Source organism: Hemicordylus capensis, chromosome 3, assembly GCF_027244095.1.
Source record: "Hemicordylus capensis ecotype Gifberg chromosome 3, rHemCap1.1.pri, whole genome shotgun sequence".
Lineage (NCBI taxonomy): Eukaryota > Metazoa > Chordata > Lepidosauria > Squamata > Cordylidae > Hemicordylus > Hemicordylus capensis.
In genome coordinates, this window is record NC_069659.1 from 236,110,813 (window position 1) to 236,126,784 (window position 15,972).

A 15,972-nucleotide genomic window follows, 5' to 3' on the forward strand; every position below is an offset into this window, starting at 1 on the left:
ACAGGTTGCTCCAACTTTCACAGACCTTGCTATTCCGCTTACATATTTGTATGCTTGAGATGGAAAGCCTCTAAAGCACTTGTTCAAATCCCCAGGACATGATTTACAATTTTGCAATCAATGTAGCGCCACTGAATTGCATTGATTTTCCCTTAAAAACCGCATCAGCAATGTCTTCAAGCCCAGCTTCATGAGAGCATTCTGCTAGGAGTAGAGGCTACTCTTGAGAAACAAAGATCCAGGAGCATATCCAGGGCAACTCTTAAGAAAAACAGGTTTTGTACCCAGGGAAGGAATATTGGCTGACATCCTGACTAATCAAGTGAGGATGCAGGGGAAGCTATTAGGGATGTGCACGGAACTGGCAGGAGCTGGTTCAAAGGCAGGGGGAGAGACAACTTTAAGGGAGGGGGAGGGTGCACTTACCCCTCCCTCCACTTTCCCCCCACCGGCACTCCGTTTGTAAAGGGAGCACACATGCCCGATATGCGCGCACACACCCGGCATGCACACGCGCATCCAGCACTTCTGGCCAAGGAGGGGATGGGGCGGTAGGGAGATATGCTACCGCCCCAATGGGGTCTTTACAAACAGAGTGCCGGTCGGGGGAAAGCAGAGGGAAGGGTAAGTGCACCCTCCCCCGCCCTTAAAGCCCCCCCACACACACACCTCCGAACCGGCCAGTGTTTGAACCTGTTTGGAGGCCCATAAAAGGGAAGATCAGCAAAAATCACTCCCCCACCATGCATGCATGCTGCAGTAATGGAGAAGCATCAAGCTGTGAGGATGCAGCCTTTCACTGCATCCAGGTATCATGCCCTCACTCACGGACAGTGAAGAGGAGGGGGAAGTTGGCAACCTCCAGCAGCGGAAGAAGCACCTGAAGGGGAGAGCTCAACAGTTGGGCTGCAGGAGACAGCGGAGACAGCCCAAGATGAAGCTTCAGCTCCAGAGGGGCCGTCGGAAGCAGAAGAGATGGGGATGAAAAATCAGATCCTGAGCTGGAAGAGGAACAAACATTTATCCCTCAAGAGCGAAGGTGTGCCAAACGCCAGCAGCAGCAGCAGCCATTGCAGCAAAGTCAGCTTCTGTTTCAGATGCAGGAGGATCCCTGAGCTACCAGCTACATGGTGACCTTGGACCAAGCCTCGGATGGATGAGCTCATGACACCATGCTTCTTTAGTCAGGATGTCAGCCATTGTAGGACCACAAAAAGTTGGGACTAAACTTTACTGTGCCACAAGGTGCAAGTCTAGATTCTACATTTCTGCGGCATTTAACTTGAGCTGAATTGTATGGATCCGCCATATATAACCAGAAAAAGGCTGCAACTAAACCTAGGTTGATATTTTCCCCAAATTATTTCTAGGTTTTGTTTAAATATAGTCTTGCAGCAGTAAATGTATATTTTGATGCTTGGAAAGGTCCAGAGCCCAAGGATGTTCCATTCCTATTGCTTGGAGGGAACAATGGGCTCTCAGCTGTGCCTTATGTGAACAGAAGCTCCAATGAAACCATGAACAGCCACCAAACAACTAAAGCCTCATACAAGAAGAGCATCTCACTTAACTAGACACTCTAACGTAAACTCATTTTGCAGGGTGCGACAGAAAGACCATGGAATTCGATGCTGCCTTCTGTGTATATGGTTGCCAGATTTCATTTGATGAGCAACTGTCTGCAAGAAGCTTACACTTGTAGCAGAAGAGTACATTATATCAATCAATACAATCAAATAGATGAGAAAAGAAGTCGGAACCTTCCAACTCAGCTCCAAGCTCCATTAGTTATTTTTAAAGCAGATGTATGGTAACTAATGGGAATTAACCCAAGAATGATTTGCTCCTTGGGTGCCCAGATGTTGGACTACAACTTCCATCATTTCCAGTCATAATAGCTGAAGGTCATCTGGGGGCCCAAGTTTGAGAACCCCTGTATTGATTAATAATGTTTAAGAATCAAAGTCAGCCTATAACTAAAATCAGCATATGGAGCTATGTAAGCACTGTTAGAAGAGGCAGAATGCACTGGAATATACATGCCTTGGGTAGTCTGCTTTGTAGAACCATTGCTCAACCATTAATCAGACCAAATGTCTCCACTTCTTAGCTCTTCATCATATACACCTCCACTTTCAAAAATGGTTACAAAATCTGCTAACTTGCAATGAGAAAATGGAACAGCCAAATAGCGAAGGAAAATATCTCCACCCGTCTATCATTTAAGGGGCACACAATACACATCAGCAGGCTAACCCGGATTCGACTGTAATTAAGTGTCTCTAGAGCAGGGGTGTCCAAATGAGTCCCTTCAGCTGTTGTTGGCCTACAACTCCCATCACCCCCAGTCACAGTAGCCAGGGATGATGGGAGTTGTAGGCTAACAGTTGGAGGGACGCAGTTTGACACCTCTGCTCTAGAGTAATTGCAAGTATTCACTTTTAAGTGCAAGTCAGAAGCAAGATGCTGTTGTAAGTGCAAGTAACATCACAATATACAATACTGTTGCCGATTCTCTCGCCATTGAAAATATTTCCAGGAAGGAGAGCCAACAAACCTGTCAAGAATTAAGACCGCTATGCAATGTCTTCTGTTTACAGTCTTAAGAAATAATCCTATGCACACTTAGGTGGGTAGAAGGAAGCAAATTCCATTTAAATCCATGTAATTTATTCCAAATACATGTGTTTAGGATTTGAGTATCTAACACTAAGATGGTTATTTGAAGATATTAAATATCACCGTCTACCAAACACTGCCCTCTGCTGGGCATAAAGTTATTGTAAGACATAGCACCCACAATTGTCCATTATATCACATATATAGTTAGAATTACTGGAAGGTTGCTCAGAAACAAATGAAGGAAATTAAAGTTTTCCCTGCTGAAACTTTCCCTGGCAATACTTTCTTCATGTTTATATTGTAGAGAAAGCACTGGGGGGGAGGGCAATTTTCGAAGGTGTCAGGTGAATTGCAAACAGTGGTCGACATTTCGTGCTGTGGAATGCCAGTCTCAAGGACCCGCTGGGACTGTTGTGCAATGTGAAAAGCAGTCCTGGTTGCACTGGGAAAGCAGGAAGTTGTGCAATGATCTAAACAGCATGCTGGCACTTCTGCAGTGCTACTTCCATTAGAAACAATGCAAGCAGCTCAATGCAAGTGCCTGCATGCTGTTCTAGGTCATTGCGCAACTTCCTCCCCACAATACTGAGGCTGCTTTTCACATTGCACAGCAGCCCCAGTGGGTCCCTAACAGCGGCATTCTGCCATGCAGAATGTCTGTCACTAAATATTATGTTTGTGAAATTCACATTTCAACATTAAAGTCACATACAGAAGAGGACTAGCAAATCATAGAAATGATCTCATAACACTTGTTCGTAACGTCTACCACATTTTAAAAAGATCAGTGACTGACATCCTGACATGCATATAAGGAATATCTGGGGGGATGTGCAAGAAGCCTGCAAGCAACTTTCCTAGTCCTCATACAGATGTGCTGTTGCACCAGAGGGCTAAGACTTCCAAGCACTACTCACACTCCAGACACAGTCTGTAAGATCAGAAACACATCACTCACCAACATGTTTCCAATCTCATGGAGTGCTTCCAGAGTACAGTCAGTGCTCAGAAGCCTTTGGCACAACTGCGTGAGCATTATGAGGACCAGGAGAGCTGTTGTGGGCTCCTGATGTGTCCCTACAGAGCCTCCTTACATGAGAATTTTTTAAGTGGATCATGCCTTACATGTTTAACCAATTAACTATCCAAAAATTATTGTTTAACCAATAAAGTCATCACAAAACTTCAACAGTTCTTACAGAAAGGGAAATAAAACCCAGAATTTTCCTCCAAATACAATCAGAGCATTATTTCATATGCATATGTTTACAATCAGCTGTATTGCACTGTACTGTGGTGTAGTGTACTGTATTGTACTACAATTACATTGTCTCAAACTAACAACTGTTAGAATCTAGTAATCCATTTCCCACCTCTGGTTTCCCTTCTGTCTGGTTCATTTTTCTTCCTACTTATCTGGTTGAAACAAAAGGCGGGATATTCAGCAATGTAATTTGGCAGATTCAAGGTCATAACAACCGAGATATAATGCAATTATAATCATATCAGGACTATTCGGCAGCTATGCTGTGAAATGAAGAGATTATTTCTCTGTCACCATCATGTCTGCAGAGAGCTGTCCAGCCGGGCTTTTTCGAGTGGTGCCAAGCTTGTTGCATCATCACCCCTCTGGTCAAGCGGAGGACACTTCTGTGGGCCCAGGGCCAGGCTGTCAATCTGTTACAGTGCAGAAATAGCCTCAGGCAGCTGACTGGAGCGGGTGTGTGGACCTGACTGACCTGCAGCCTCATTGCACCTCCCTTCACTAGGCCAGCCCTGTAGCTGCTATTCTCCTCACTCCCCCTACCTTTTGAAAAGGCAGGGAGTGGGGAATGGAACAGCTGGAAGTGTGAGTCCAGGGAGATGCAGGGAGAGCAAGGAGAACAGCAACTGTAAGGAGGACTAGAAGTGGGGCTTGCTGCCACCGCCACCAGCAAATAAGGAGGGGACACAGGAAACACAGGAAACTGCCATATACTGAGTCAGACCATTGGTCTATCTAGCTCAGTATTGTCTTCACAGACTGGCAGCGGCTTCTCCAAGGTTGCAGGCAGGAATCTCTCTCAGCCCTATCTTGGAGAAGCCAGGGAGGGAACTTGGAACCTTCTGCTCTTCCCAGGGTGGCTCCATCCCCTAAGGGGAATATCTTACAGGGAAAGGGGTGCAGGGGAGAAAGTGCAAGATGGAAAAGACAGTTCAGAGGGAGAAGGAGCGGGGCAGTGTGTTGGGGGGAATGAGGGTGGTGGCTCACCAAGCCACCTCAAATGCCAGCAGGGCTTGGACTGGGCCAGCATGGCCCACTCGGACCAAATTACAATGCACTTTGTGGGGGAAATCATTTCACCCACCACAACTTTGATACGTGTCCAGCCACTGTCCAGCCACGGTACTGGCAGCACCTCTCTGCCCTATTGCTTGTGATTCTTTTCCACTTGCTCAGCCTGAGGATGTGAACAGGATCCTTGGAGTGTGAGGGCGTCCATGTGCATGTTCAACCCTTGCCCAGGCTGGTTGGTGAAGGCAGACTGGCTGTAGCTCTGGGGAGTTCTGAATGCTTCATTGGAGGGGCTGTGGTCCAACCACACCTAAAACAGGCAGTGGTCTGTGCCCTGTTGAAGAAGCTCTCCCTAGTCCCAGTTTGTGGCCTGGGTTCCGCACACCCAAGGGAGCATCTTCTCCTAAAATAACCTGTTGTGCCCACTACAAGTTGCTAGGGAAGGCCCACTCTGCTGACCATTCATCTGAGAAATAAAATCAGAAAGGGTCCTCCTCTCTTGTGGCACCCTGATAGTGGAAAAAGTCCCAAGTTCAGCCCCATATTTTTTTAAGGCAGCAAATTAAAACTTATTTTCAAGCCAGCATTTGATTTGATTTGAACTGATCTTGTCTGAATTAGATTTATGTTCAAGCTTCTTGTCCAGATATTGTTTTTTATGGATTTTAATTGCAATTGCTCTTATTCTGGTGGTGTTAAGGCAATGACATTAATTTTATTTAGGAAAGAAAGGCAGGCCATGCAACCAAATAAAACAAATCGGCTTATAGTAACACTTGACCTTCCCACTCCACAGACAGGTTGCTGGCCTGTAAAGGCTTGAATGGATAGCGTCTATTAATTTTCACATTTTAATACAACCTTCACCTTTCTCAGAGAGCCAAAAAGAAGTTCTCTGCAGTATATACTGACACATGAGACTACAGCAATATCAACGACAGACGGTTGCTATGGTAACCATTCTAGAGAAGAAAAGATTCTGTACCATTGCTCAACAACTGGCAGAAATGCTAACCTCCACACCTGATATATTCCTATTTCCCCCCTCTACACACACATAACCGTTAATCAACCACATTTGAATAGAGACATCATTAACTGACTGCTCTATTTGGAAGCTGAAAACAGTAGCGGGAAGGAATAAACACACGCAGCGTCTGTAACTGGCAGACATTCAGGTTCCTCTACGCATCCCAAGAACTCCCCTGCTGCTTTGCACTACATACTTTCTTATTGCGCTGCAAAGCACAGGCTTGCTTTGTTTTTTCTTTCCCCCTTCCCATTTCTCATGTGCCTTCTGGAAGATCCCGCTGTGAGATAAAGTGGTATCAGAGTGGCACTACTGACCATGAAATGACTGAGCGATATATGCGGAAGCAAAAAGGCTTCTCCAACTAACCAGCAGCTGTGTGCCTTCCAACCTATATACTACTAGAGTGTAGAGAAAGGCATGGGGAAAATAAGGTACATTATGGCTTCAAGGCCCTCATGTATAAAACAGCAGCGTCCTGCAGTGCAATAATTCTAGGTTTAAGAACTGAGAGGATCAGGCATTTTGATGAAGGGAGTGACAGAAAAGATATGTAGGCCTGTGGTTAGTTTTCATGGAATCCAATTAAGCCCACATAAGAGACTGGGATCACTCATGCATCTGGGTCACTAAATACCTGTTTGAAGATAAACCTGTAACATTACATACTTTAGGGGCGGAAACCAGAAATGTATTGACCACATGAAGTTGCTTTCATTATCTTGCTGGCTATAGATTTTGTTTAGTGGGGAATTTCAGTAATACCATTATGTAGAGATGAAAGAGTATACCATGTAAGACATTGGAGTCTGACCCCAAACATATACAGAAATCCAGAAATCCATATCTAGAACATGTCAGGCAAACCAGTGTTTGCTTTTTATTCAACTCTGAGGAATGCAAGTGTGGAGGAACGAGGCCTAGACCTCTTGGTTTTGTTTTGTGAATAAGCCTTTGTATTGTATTAATACTCCTAAAACTCTTCTTTATTGTAAATAAGATTGTGTGTTTAATATGCTTGCAAATCCCTATGCATGAAAAAACTGGAAGGGTCAAAAGTTCATGCCTGCTATATTTTAGTTACATCTTGAGAATGTCAGTCTGACAGTTTGGTGTTGGAGGGAAGAGAAGATTTGAAAAACTGAGAGAACACTGAGTTATCCTGATTGGGTTGTTTAAAAAAACACCAAACTGTTGGAGTAAAATTGTGTATATAACTAACCAGTAAAATTGTTTATAACTTTGCCAGCTAACTTGGCAAAGAGGCATCTTTTAACGTGGCAATTCTCTTTATTTAGCAGGGGGAGAGTAACTGGCCCTATCCACCCCCAGCACAGTACCTCCAGTGACTGTTGCTGGGGTCTATCTTATGTTTCTTCTTAGATTGTGAGCCCTTTGGGGACAGGGATCCATCTTATTTATTTATTATTTCTGTGTGTAAACTGCCCTGAGCCATTTTAGGAAGGGCGGTATAGAAATCGAATAAATAAAATGAGAGAGAGAGACTGAGTTTGGAAGTCACCACTGAGAAAAGAGTCAGAGACAGTGTCAGAGCCAATAAGAATCAAGAGGAGAGTGTCAGGAAGGCAGAGTTGGTGCAGTGGAGTGCTGTGCAGAACTGTGATTCAGAAGAAGAACCAGTGTGGTTCAGAGTCTGAAGACACAAGCAATAGCTGAAAACCATGGCTGAAAACACAGAACCACCAGTCTGGATTTAACTCCAGGCCGGTAAAAGTGACTAAGACCTGAGCTGCGGAAGGAACAAGCCAAGTTGCTGACAAAAGAAGGTAACTGCAGATGACTCTGTTAGGGACAGAGGCATAACTAGGGGAAATGGCGCCCAGGGCAAGCACTGAAATTGCACCCCCCCGCCCCCCACACTGCAGTAGGAGGCAGCCGCCTGCTGCCATGCGTCCTCTGAGGTGAGGGGATGGCCGTGGGTGTGTGTGGGGGGATTCTTCTGCCATTCCTTCCCTCTCCTGATCTCTCCCTTCTCCTCCAAACCTCTCCCTGCGACAGAGCAGCGGAGGTTTGTCTGAGTCTGGCATGCAGGGGGGATGGATCCTGCGACCACTGCAGCCACCACCAGCCAAGCCCCCCCCCCCGCAGCAACACAGGACACAGACACCCCATTCCCATACTGGCAGGAGCCAAGCAAAGTGCCGCCCAGCTGGCAGCGTGCACACCTGTGCCCTGCGGAACAATAAAGTCATTGTTGTCTTCCAGATAAAAAGGTTTGGGGCAGATCTCGGGGGAAAGGGAGGCTTCGCGACACGCTGCTTGCCTTTCCCATCAGGCATGCCCCACCTCCCGAGAGCAGCTCCCGGAATCACCTTCCAGCTTAGCCCTTAGGAGGCTGGGGCGAGCACGAAGAGGGATCTCTTGGATGGCCACATGGCAGGCAGGGGGATGGAAGCAAGATGGGGGAGCGGGGAGCAGCTCTGCGAAGAAGCCTTTACCTGGAGCCGCCTCCGGCGGATGATCCCGGAGTCGTCCATCGTTTCCCAGCGCCGAGAACTCGCCCCATCGACTCGCTAGCCTCCTGCGAGTGAAGCCCAAGCCCAGTGTGGCTGCTGCCTCCCGCGGCGTCCGCAAGGCCCTGGCTGGCTGCTGGGCCGGCCGCAGAGGCGGGAGCGCAGGGCGGATGGGTTGCCGCCGCCTTGCCTCCTGTGCTGCTGCTGCTGAAGCTCACGGGGGGGGGGCCTCTGTGTCAGCGTGGCAATTTGGCAGGGGGTGAGCAAGCAATGTCCTTCACTTGCTTCACCCCGGCAGTGGGCGACAGCGCGGTGGCGGATGTGTAACACGGAGCGACGGTGAGGCCTGCCGTTCGGCCCGGCGTCACTTCTCAACTGCGAGGCGCGCCTGCGCAGTTTCAAGCTGCGCAGGCGCACCTCGCAGTTGAGAAGCAACGCCGGGCCAAACAGCAGGCCTCACCGTCGCTCCGTGTTACACATCCGCCACCGCGCTGTCGCCCACTGCCGGGGTGAAGCTCGCGGAGGGGGCGCCGTGTCAGCGCGGCAATTTGGCGGGGGCCGGGGGGGTCAGGGCAGCGCTTTGGCGCCTCCTCCCGAGTGGCACCCAGGGCACATGCCCTGCCTGCCCCCCCCCATAGTTACGCCCCTGGTTAGGGACCAGTTGAGTTAGGTTAGTTGGATGCATTTTCCCCAACTCTTTTGTTTCTTCCTTTATGCTCTTATGGTAACTGTGTGTTTTTAAATTAAGAAACCAAAGCTAACGTTTTTAATTGACTTTATTTTTCCAAAGTAAACTTTCATGTTGCATTTTTTAAAAATCAAAGCTTGGTTAATTGTCTCCACCCCACAACTATAAGCCTTCCACTCCTTTTGTTTGTTTTGGTATTTTTGCAAAGGTGTAATGGCTGTTGTAGTAGTTCCAGCCGTATAAAAGAAGTCTGCTTGGTGGCAGTGATGAAGTATAGATATCACGGGCTGGTGGGATCAGTAATAGTTCCTCCACATGTGGTGTCACAAAGGTGGGACTAGTAAGAATTCCACCACATCAGGTTTTTACTGCTAGTTTTTAACTTCAGTTTTATATGACACATAATTCGCTTCATTTCAGGAACATTCACATGCAGGCTGACATGATGTGCAATACAATGCTGGCACTGCTGCATATGTGACAGGCAGCCCTGACAGTGTTGCTCAAATAGAGAGTTGTGCAACTACTTTAAAACTGCATGCCCACAGCTGCGCAGCACTACTTCTATTGTTTCCAATAGGTATAAGCAGTTGCACAACTGCCCTCTTCCACAGTACCATCGGGGTTGCCTATCTTGTGCGCAGCAGTGCCAGCTGATGGGCAACACCAGCACTGCATGGCACATCATGTTGGCCACAGTTTCTTAGAGGGGTTCAACATACATTGGATGTACTTATGACTTCTTCAACAAAGACAGGCCAGAATATGTGACCACCACTCACAGACCATGCCATCATCAGTGAAATGGAGGGACTAATGTGATATTAGCACCTGTTGTGAAAGTCTACTAGGTATGTAATATTAGTTTAGAGTGGTCATAACCACTGCCCTGACTCTGAGTCTGACCCTGAGCAGGCTGGACCAGCACTAGACACAGTCCTAGACTCTGACAACTGGCCAGAGACTGAAAGAACCACATAAATAGAATCTCCTGAAAAAGCATCTCAGAACTCACAGGAGCATAGGAAGCTGCCATATACTGAGTCAGACCAGTGGTCTATCTAGCTCAGTATTGTCTTCACAGACTGGCAGTAGCTTCTCCAAGGTTGCAGGCAGGAATCTCTCTCAGCCGTATCTTGGAGATGCTGCCAGGGAGGGAACTTGAAACCTTCTCCATCCCCTGAGGGGAATATCTTACAGTACTCACACTTCTAGTCTCCCATTCATATGCAACTAGGGTAGACCCTGCTTAGCTAAGGGGACAAGTCATGCTTGCTACCACAAGACCAACTCTCCTCTCAACTCTCCTGAAGAACAGAGCCCTCCCACACCATTATACTCCCTGATATCAGCATGCCATTGACAACAGGCTAGACAGGATCAGGCAGAGAGTAGCAGCAGACTTCAGGCTAGAACCCTTTAAGGCGTCTTCTCTCCTGGCAGGTAGGCCAAGCCCTGGCAAGGTAGCCTGAGCTCAGAGGTGTTTAGAAGCTCAGTTTACCTCTAGGTGCTGTCAGAGCAACCTGTGCAATAGTGCTGTCTTTGGTCCTGAAACCCTGATGACTTCCCACCTTCCAAACCTCATGGGCTCTTGCTTTCAGGGTGGGACAGTATAGGAGAGCCTTGGGAGGGGAGATACATCATTTAGCAAAGGGAGATTCTTACACTTCTACTTTATCACTAAAGTGGTGAAGCAAGAATGTGGGAAACTTCCATGAGAACTAGATTTTATTAGTACAACATGTTAGCCCCAGAAAAAAATATGATTCAGCAAACATGGGGCGGCCACTGGCAACGATCTATAGGTTATGTATGACTACTACTACTTCTTACCTCTTTTATCAATTTACACTTGTCCTGATAATGCTAATTATTAAAAAAGATAATAATAATTGGTCCATTTATGCAGCCTCATGTGGCTTCTCCCCCTCTTCTCACACCTGCTGACAGTTCTTTCAATCCCCCGTGTGGTCTCCGTTTGGGAAGGGGGGTTGCATTCACCCATGTCCCTTCTCCCACAAGTGCCAGTGTCACAGGTCTATCCCTCTCCTGGGAACCCAGGCCATCTGCTGTCCCTGTCATTATTCTCCTCTTCCTTCATTATTCCATCCTCTACATGGTTTCTGGCATTGCCTACAAGCTCATGAGAGGATCCCACAGCCTCTCACAACTGCCCTCTTGCAACAGTACCATCAGGGTTGCCTATCTTGTGCACAGCAGTGCCAGCTGATGGGCAACACCAGCACTGCATTGCATCTCATGTTGGCCACAGTTTCTTAAAGGGGTTCAACAAATTGCAAACTGACCCTGCCAGTTTTTTCATCCACAGGGATTTGCAAGCATATTAAACACACAATCTTATTTACAATAAATAAGAGTTTTAGGAATATTAATACAATGCAGGGGCTTATTTACAATTGTGATGGTGGCAGCTGCCCCCCTGCCACAGTCATGGAGCCAACACTCACCTCTCTGCCCACTGGTCACATTCCCACTTCCTTTGGACCAGCTGGCAAAGCTCACCTGTCTGTCACATCCCCACTCAAAAACTGGATTTGAACCACAACACATTAAACCCCTTTAGTTCTAGTATGATCTCTGTCAGCAGCAATTGTGGTGGCCAAATTTTCTCCAAGTGATTTGGCTGAACTATACCCTTCCATTAAGAAAACTGATATAATAGATAACAAACTCAATGGCACATGCAAACTGCCTAGAATAGCTGGTTTTGCTGGAGCAGTGAACGGAGGCACCTGGAAAACAGAATAGTTTTTCCTAAACTACTTTTTCCTAAACCTAACCTTCTCACCTTAAGTGGCGCAGCGGGGAAATGTTTGACTAATAAGCAGAAGGTTGCTGGTTCGAATCTCCGCTGGTACTATATCGGGCAGCAGCAAAATAGGAAGATGCTGAAAGGCATTATCTCATACTGTGTGGGAGGAGGCAATGGTAAACCCCTCCTGTATTCTACCAAAGAAAACCACAGGGCTCTGTGGGCACCGGGAGTCAAAATCGACTTGACAGCACACTTTACCTTTAACCTTCTCAGCCTAGAATGGAAGCTCACCACTGGAGACTTTCTAGAAGACCATTTTCCTCACATATCTAAACAGCTTAGGCCCTGGGTATTTAAAAGAATGTCCATTTCACTATGAGCCCAATTGCCCATTGAGATCATCTGGAGAGGTTCATCTGTAGTTGCCACCATCTCGTCTGGTGGCTACACAGGGACAGGCTTTGCTCTGAGACTATGGAATGCGCTCCCATCTTAAATAAGAGCCTCCCATTCTCTGACAACTTTTAAAAAGTCTCTAAATACACATTTTTTTACCCAAGCTTTTAAACTAGACTAGTAGTTTTAAATTGTTTCAAGGTTTTCATTTCTGTTTTCATTTGTTTTCTACTGTTGTAAACTGCCCTGAGACAGAAGTTTGGGGCAGTATACAAATAAAATTAATTAAATCTTGCAAAGATGGATATCACTGTCCTATAACATCAGTTCATATATTGCACCACTTTGTAATAAAAGGAACAGAAATGGGTAATTTAGCGGACATACAGGTTTAACTACCATCAGGGCTCAGTCATTTTGTTGTGTTGTGTTTTGTGCTACTGGCTAAGCTGACGTTCCCCCTATCTTTGCTGTCCAAGGACTCACGTACCTGCCTCAATATCCAACACAGGTTTCCTCATCCTCATCACTCCTCTCCCCATGCTTCAGGCAGGATGTCCACACACACACACACACACATCTCCAACTAATAACTTGAAAAATTATTTGATCAAATACTTCTTTGGAACCTCATCTTTTTAGATCAGATTTTTTTTGTCCAACTTGCAAACTGTTCCATCGGGAAGTGACTTTGTTACAAAGGCAAATCAGTGCTGTGCACAGCTCTTTTGACCAAGCAGGAAAAGCAGATTTGCCCTGAACTCTCTGCGTGAGAGAAGGCTATACATCTAAACTAAATAGAGCATCAGTACTACCCCACAGAGGGCTTATTACTCAAATCATGTATAGCCTACAAATCATGTACCTCATTACCCACGGGGGTTCTGTTCCCACATTTTACCAAAGGTAACGAAACCACAGGTAATGAGGGACTGAGTCTATGGGATCACGGAGGTTAGGTTCCCAGATTTTTTGTAAAAAGCCAAAAAAACTGCCCCAAAACACAAATTCTGTGATAAATCACTTTTTAAATTTTGTTTTTACAAATGAGCCATAAAATGGCTCTCCTCTACAAAATGGCAGCTGGAAATTACCTCTGAGGTCATTTCTGGCCACCCCCAACCCATGGAATTAACCCCTTATCTGCCGTTTTCTCCCCACGAAAGCCAAGTCTGGTGTTAATTTCCCAACTGCAGATATACGAAACCGCAGATGCTGGATCCGCGTATAGTGAGGTTCACCTGTACTTCTGTATTCACTCAGTAGTAATCAGGAGTAATTAGTACTTCTGATTACTTCCTGTCTATTGTCATGTTGCTATTGTCATAAGAGGTGAAAACAAGCCAGGGCTCACAAACTAACATTGCATGTGCATAAGAAAGTTTCCATGCACTCAAGAAGGGAGGAGTGATTTTTTGCAGATCCCCTCCCTTCTGCTGCCTCCAGTATTCCCTACTAACCCAACCCACAGGGACACATCTGGGGGGTGGGGCTCAGGGGCAGGGGAGATAGAGGAAACTCTCTCTTTCCCCCTTGGTGTTGGGGGCTCAAAATGTGCTCACAAATATGCAACACTATGTGAGCACAGAAAACCAGTCATCACTTGTATAGGAGCCCAGGAAACCAATCCAGAAAAAAAAGGTCTCATGAGAAGGAAGAGAAAAGAAAAACTCTACATGTTTAAAGCCTTTGTACTATTGACTCATCCCTGGCTAATCCACAATACACTTTTTTTCAGTTGCAGAGTTCTGAAGGAAAATAAAAACACAGAAGTGAACAGTGAACATACCAGATGAGAATGGGGAATAAAATTTACACAAAGGCCTAGAATATTATGTTCTGTTTTATATGTGTTTGAAGAGCAAGGGCTTTCTAATCTCATAATATTTCCTACCATCTGAGAAAAAGAATCTGCATTCTGCAGTTACTTGAATAATAAAATCATTCATTCTGCCTGTATCTTGCTCTAATGCTGATAATATTTTCAATAAATTAATTAAAGCCCAGCCCAAGAATATTTATTTCTATGGGGCCTCTAATAGCTTTTACTATACTTATTATCCCACCATATTGCTCATGACAGTTCTATAATAACAGGCAATAGTCTTGCACCTGGCAACATATTTTAGACTCAAGCCATCGACATAACCAAATATAGCATTCTGGGACCAAATTATTTTCAAGAATCATTGCAGCAACTTACATTTGAGCACTGCTCCAACACTTCCTCCTTGAACTGTAGAAACTTTTCCTGGATTGCAAGTTGGTTGAGAGCAAATGACAGAAAGTGTGTGAAGGGTTGTTTCTTGCGAAAGCACTCAACAAGAACATCAATTCGCGTACGAGCTGAAATAACACCATTCCGGTGCTGTCCAGTGATCACTGAAAGCAAACAAAACACAAGATAGTTTTCTGACAACTTGCTATGTGTGCCCATAAAAGCTAAGAATTAATGACAGGGGACTAGTTTCCCAATGTACTGCTAAACCCGCTCCTAATGATGTGGCAGCTACTTCCACAGAATATAAAGGTCAATTTTACCCTGAACCCAGGATTCTTAATAAAGCAGGCCTCCTTACAAAGGAAAGTTGCTGGTGGAGAGATAAGCTTTTCCTTGATCTCTCTCCACTGATTTTGTGACTATTTTGATTGGATTGCAAGGCACAACTCCATCTTATTCAAAGGTTCCAGTGTAACATGAAGAACTTATATTGTCTCTTTGGTACTGAGAACCAACAGAGCAATCCTTTATTTTCTGTATGAGGATTTTTGTGTCTTCCTTAGGATCTCACCATGTGGATGACTCCTTTTTCTCCACTGATCTATCTAGAGTGAACTATAGCAGCTGATCTATTTTGCACACTGTTATTTATTTCTTGAATTCCAGTGCAGTACATTGTGCTTTTAAAATTTTACATATTTGGTTAACCAAAGATGTAGAAGACATATGATGCCCCTCTGAATATACTGCTTTGTTGGCATTCATAGAAAGAAATGATCTTTATCAAACAGAAATGTCACTTTTAAATATAAGGCAGCTTGGTCTTGCATTAATATTTACTGTTACTAGATACTGTATTAAAATACTTCTGTCTTCCTTGTTCATACAACTTTAATTCACCTAGTACAGATCTGTACTTACTAATGTGTCATCTGGCTGACAATCTCAGGACTTGTTCTCATCTCATATCATACTTTTAAATACATTTAATTTTAAAAATACTTTCTTTTCCTCCCACTATCGATATTAGAAATAGGAACATAGGAAACTGCCATATACTGAGTCAGACCATTGGTCTATCTAGCTTGGTATTGTCTTCACAAACTGGCTGTGGCTTCTCCAAGGTTGCAGGCAGGAATCTCTCTCAGCCTTATCTTGGAGAAGCCAGGGAGGGAACTTGAAACCTTCTGCTCTTCCCAGAGTGGCTTCATCCCCTGAGGGGAATATCTTGCAGTGCTCACACATCAAGTCTCCCATTCAGATACAACCAGGGCAGACCCTGCTTAGCTATGGGGAAAAGTCATGCTTGCTACCACAAGACCAGCTCTCCTCTCCTACTGCCAATTAATCCTATTGCCTCCAAATAATTCTGTAGCTTTAATTTGTTCCAGGAGTATTGTATATTTTTGATACTCATTTTGCCTGTATAGACTTTATTGTTGCCATTTTTGTGGCCCACTGTTTTGTGAAAGAGCAATATAGAAATTTCA

At 45.3% G+C, this 15,972-nt stretch overlaps 1 protein-coding gene and 1 long non-coding RNA gene across 10 annotated transcripts in view; one reads left to right on the top strand and one right to left on the bottom strand.

Moving 5' to 3' along the window:
- Positions 1-15,972, bottom strand: part of ASCC1 (activating signal cointegrator 1 complex subunit 1) — a 97,922-nt gene that overhangs the window by 69,044 nt on the left and 12,906 nt on the right. For all 9 annotated transcript variants that reach the window (XM_053307508.1, XM_053307503.1, XM_053307506.1 and 6 more), the window contains one exon: positions 14,465-14,643. In XM_053307508.1, the coding sequence (XP_053163483.1) occupies positions 14,465-14,643 (179 nt within the window). The remainder of the gene's footprint in view (positions 1-14,464; positions 14,644-15,972) is intronic.
- Positions 7,028-14,267, top strand: LOC128350018 (uncharacterized). Its single transcript, XR_008319113.1, has 2 exons — positions 7,028-7,714; positions 14,000-14,267. It is a non-coding gene; the product is annotated as an uncharacterized LOC128350018 (long non-coding RNA).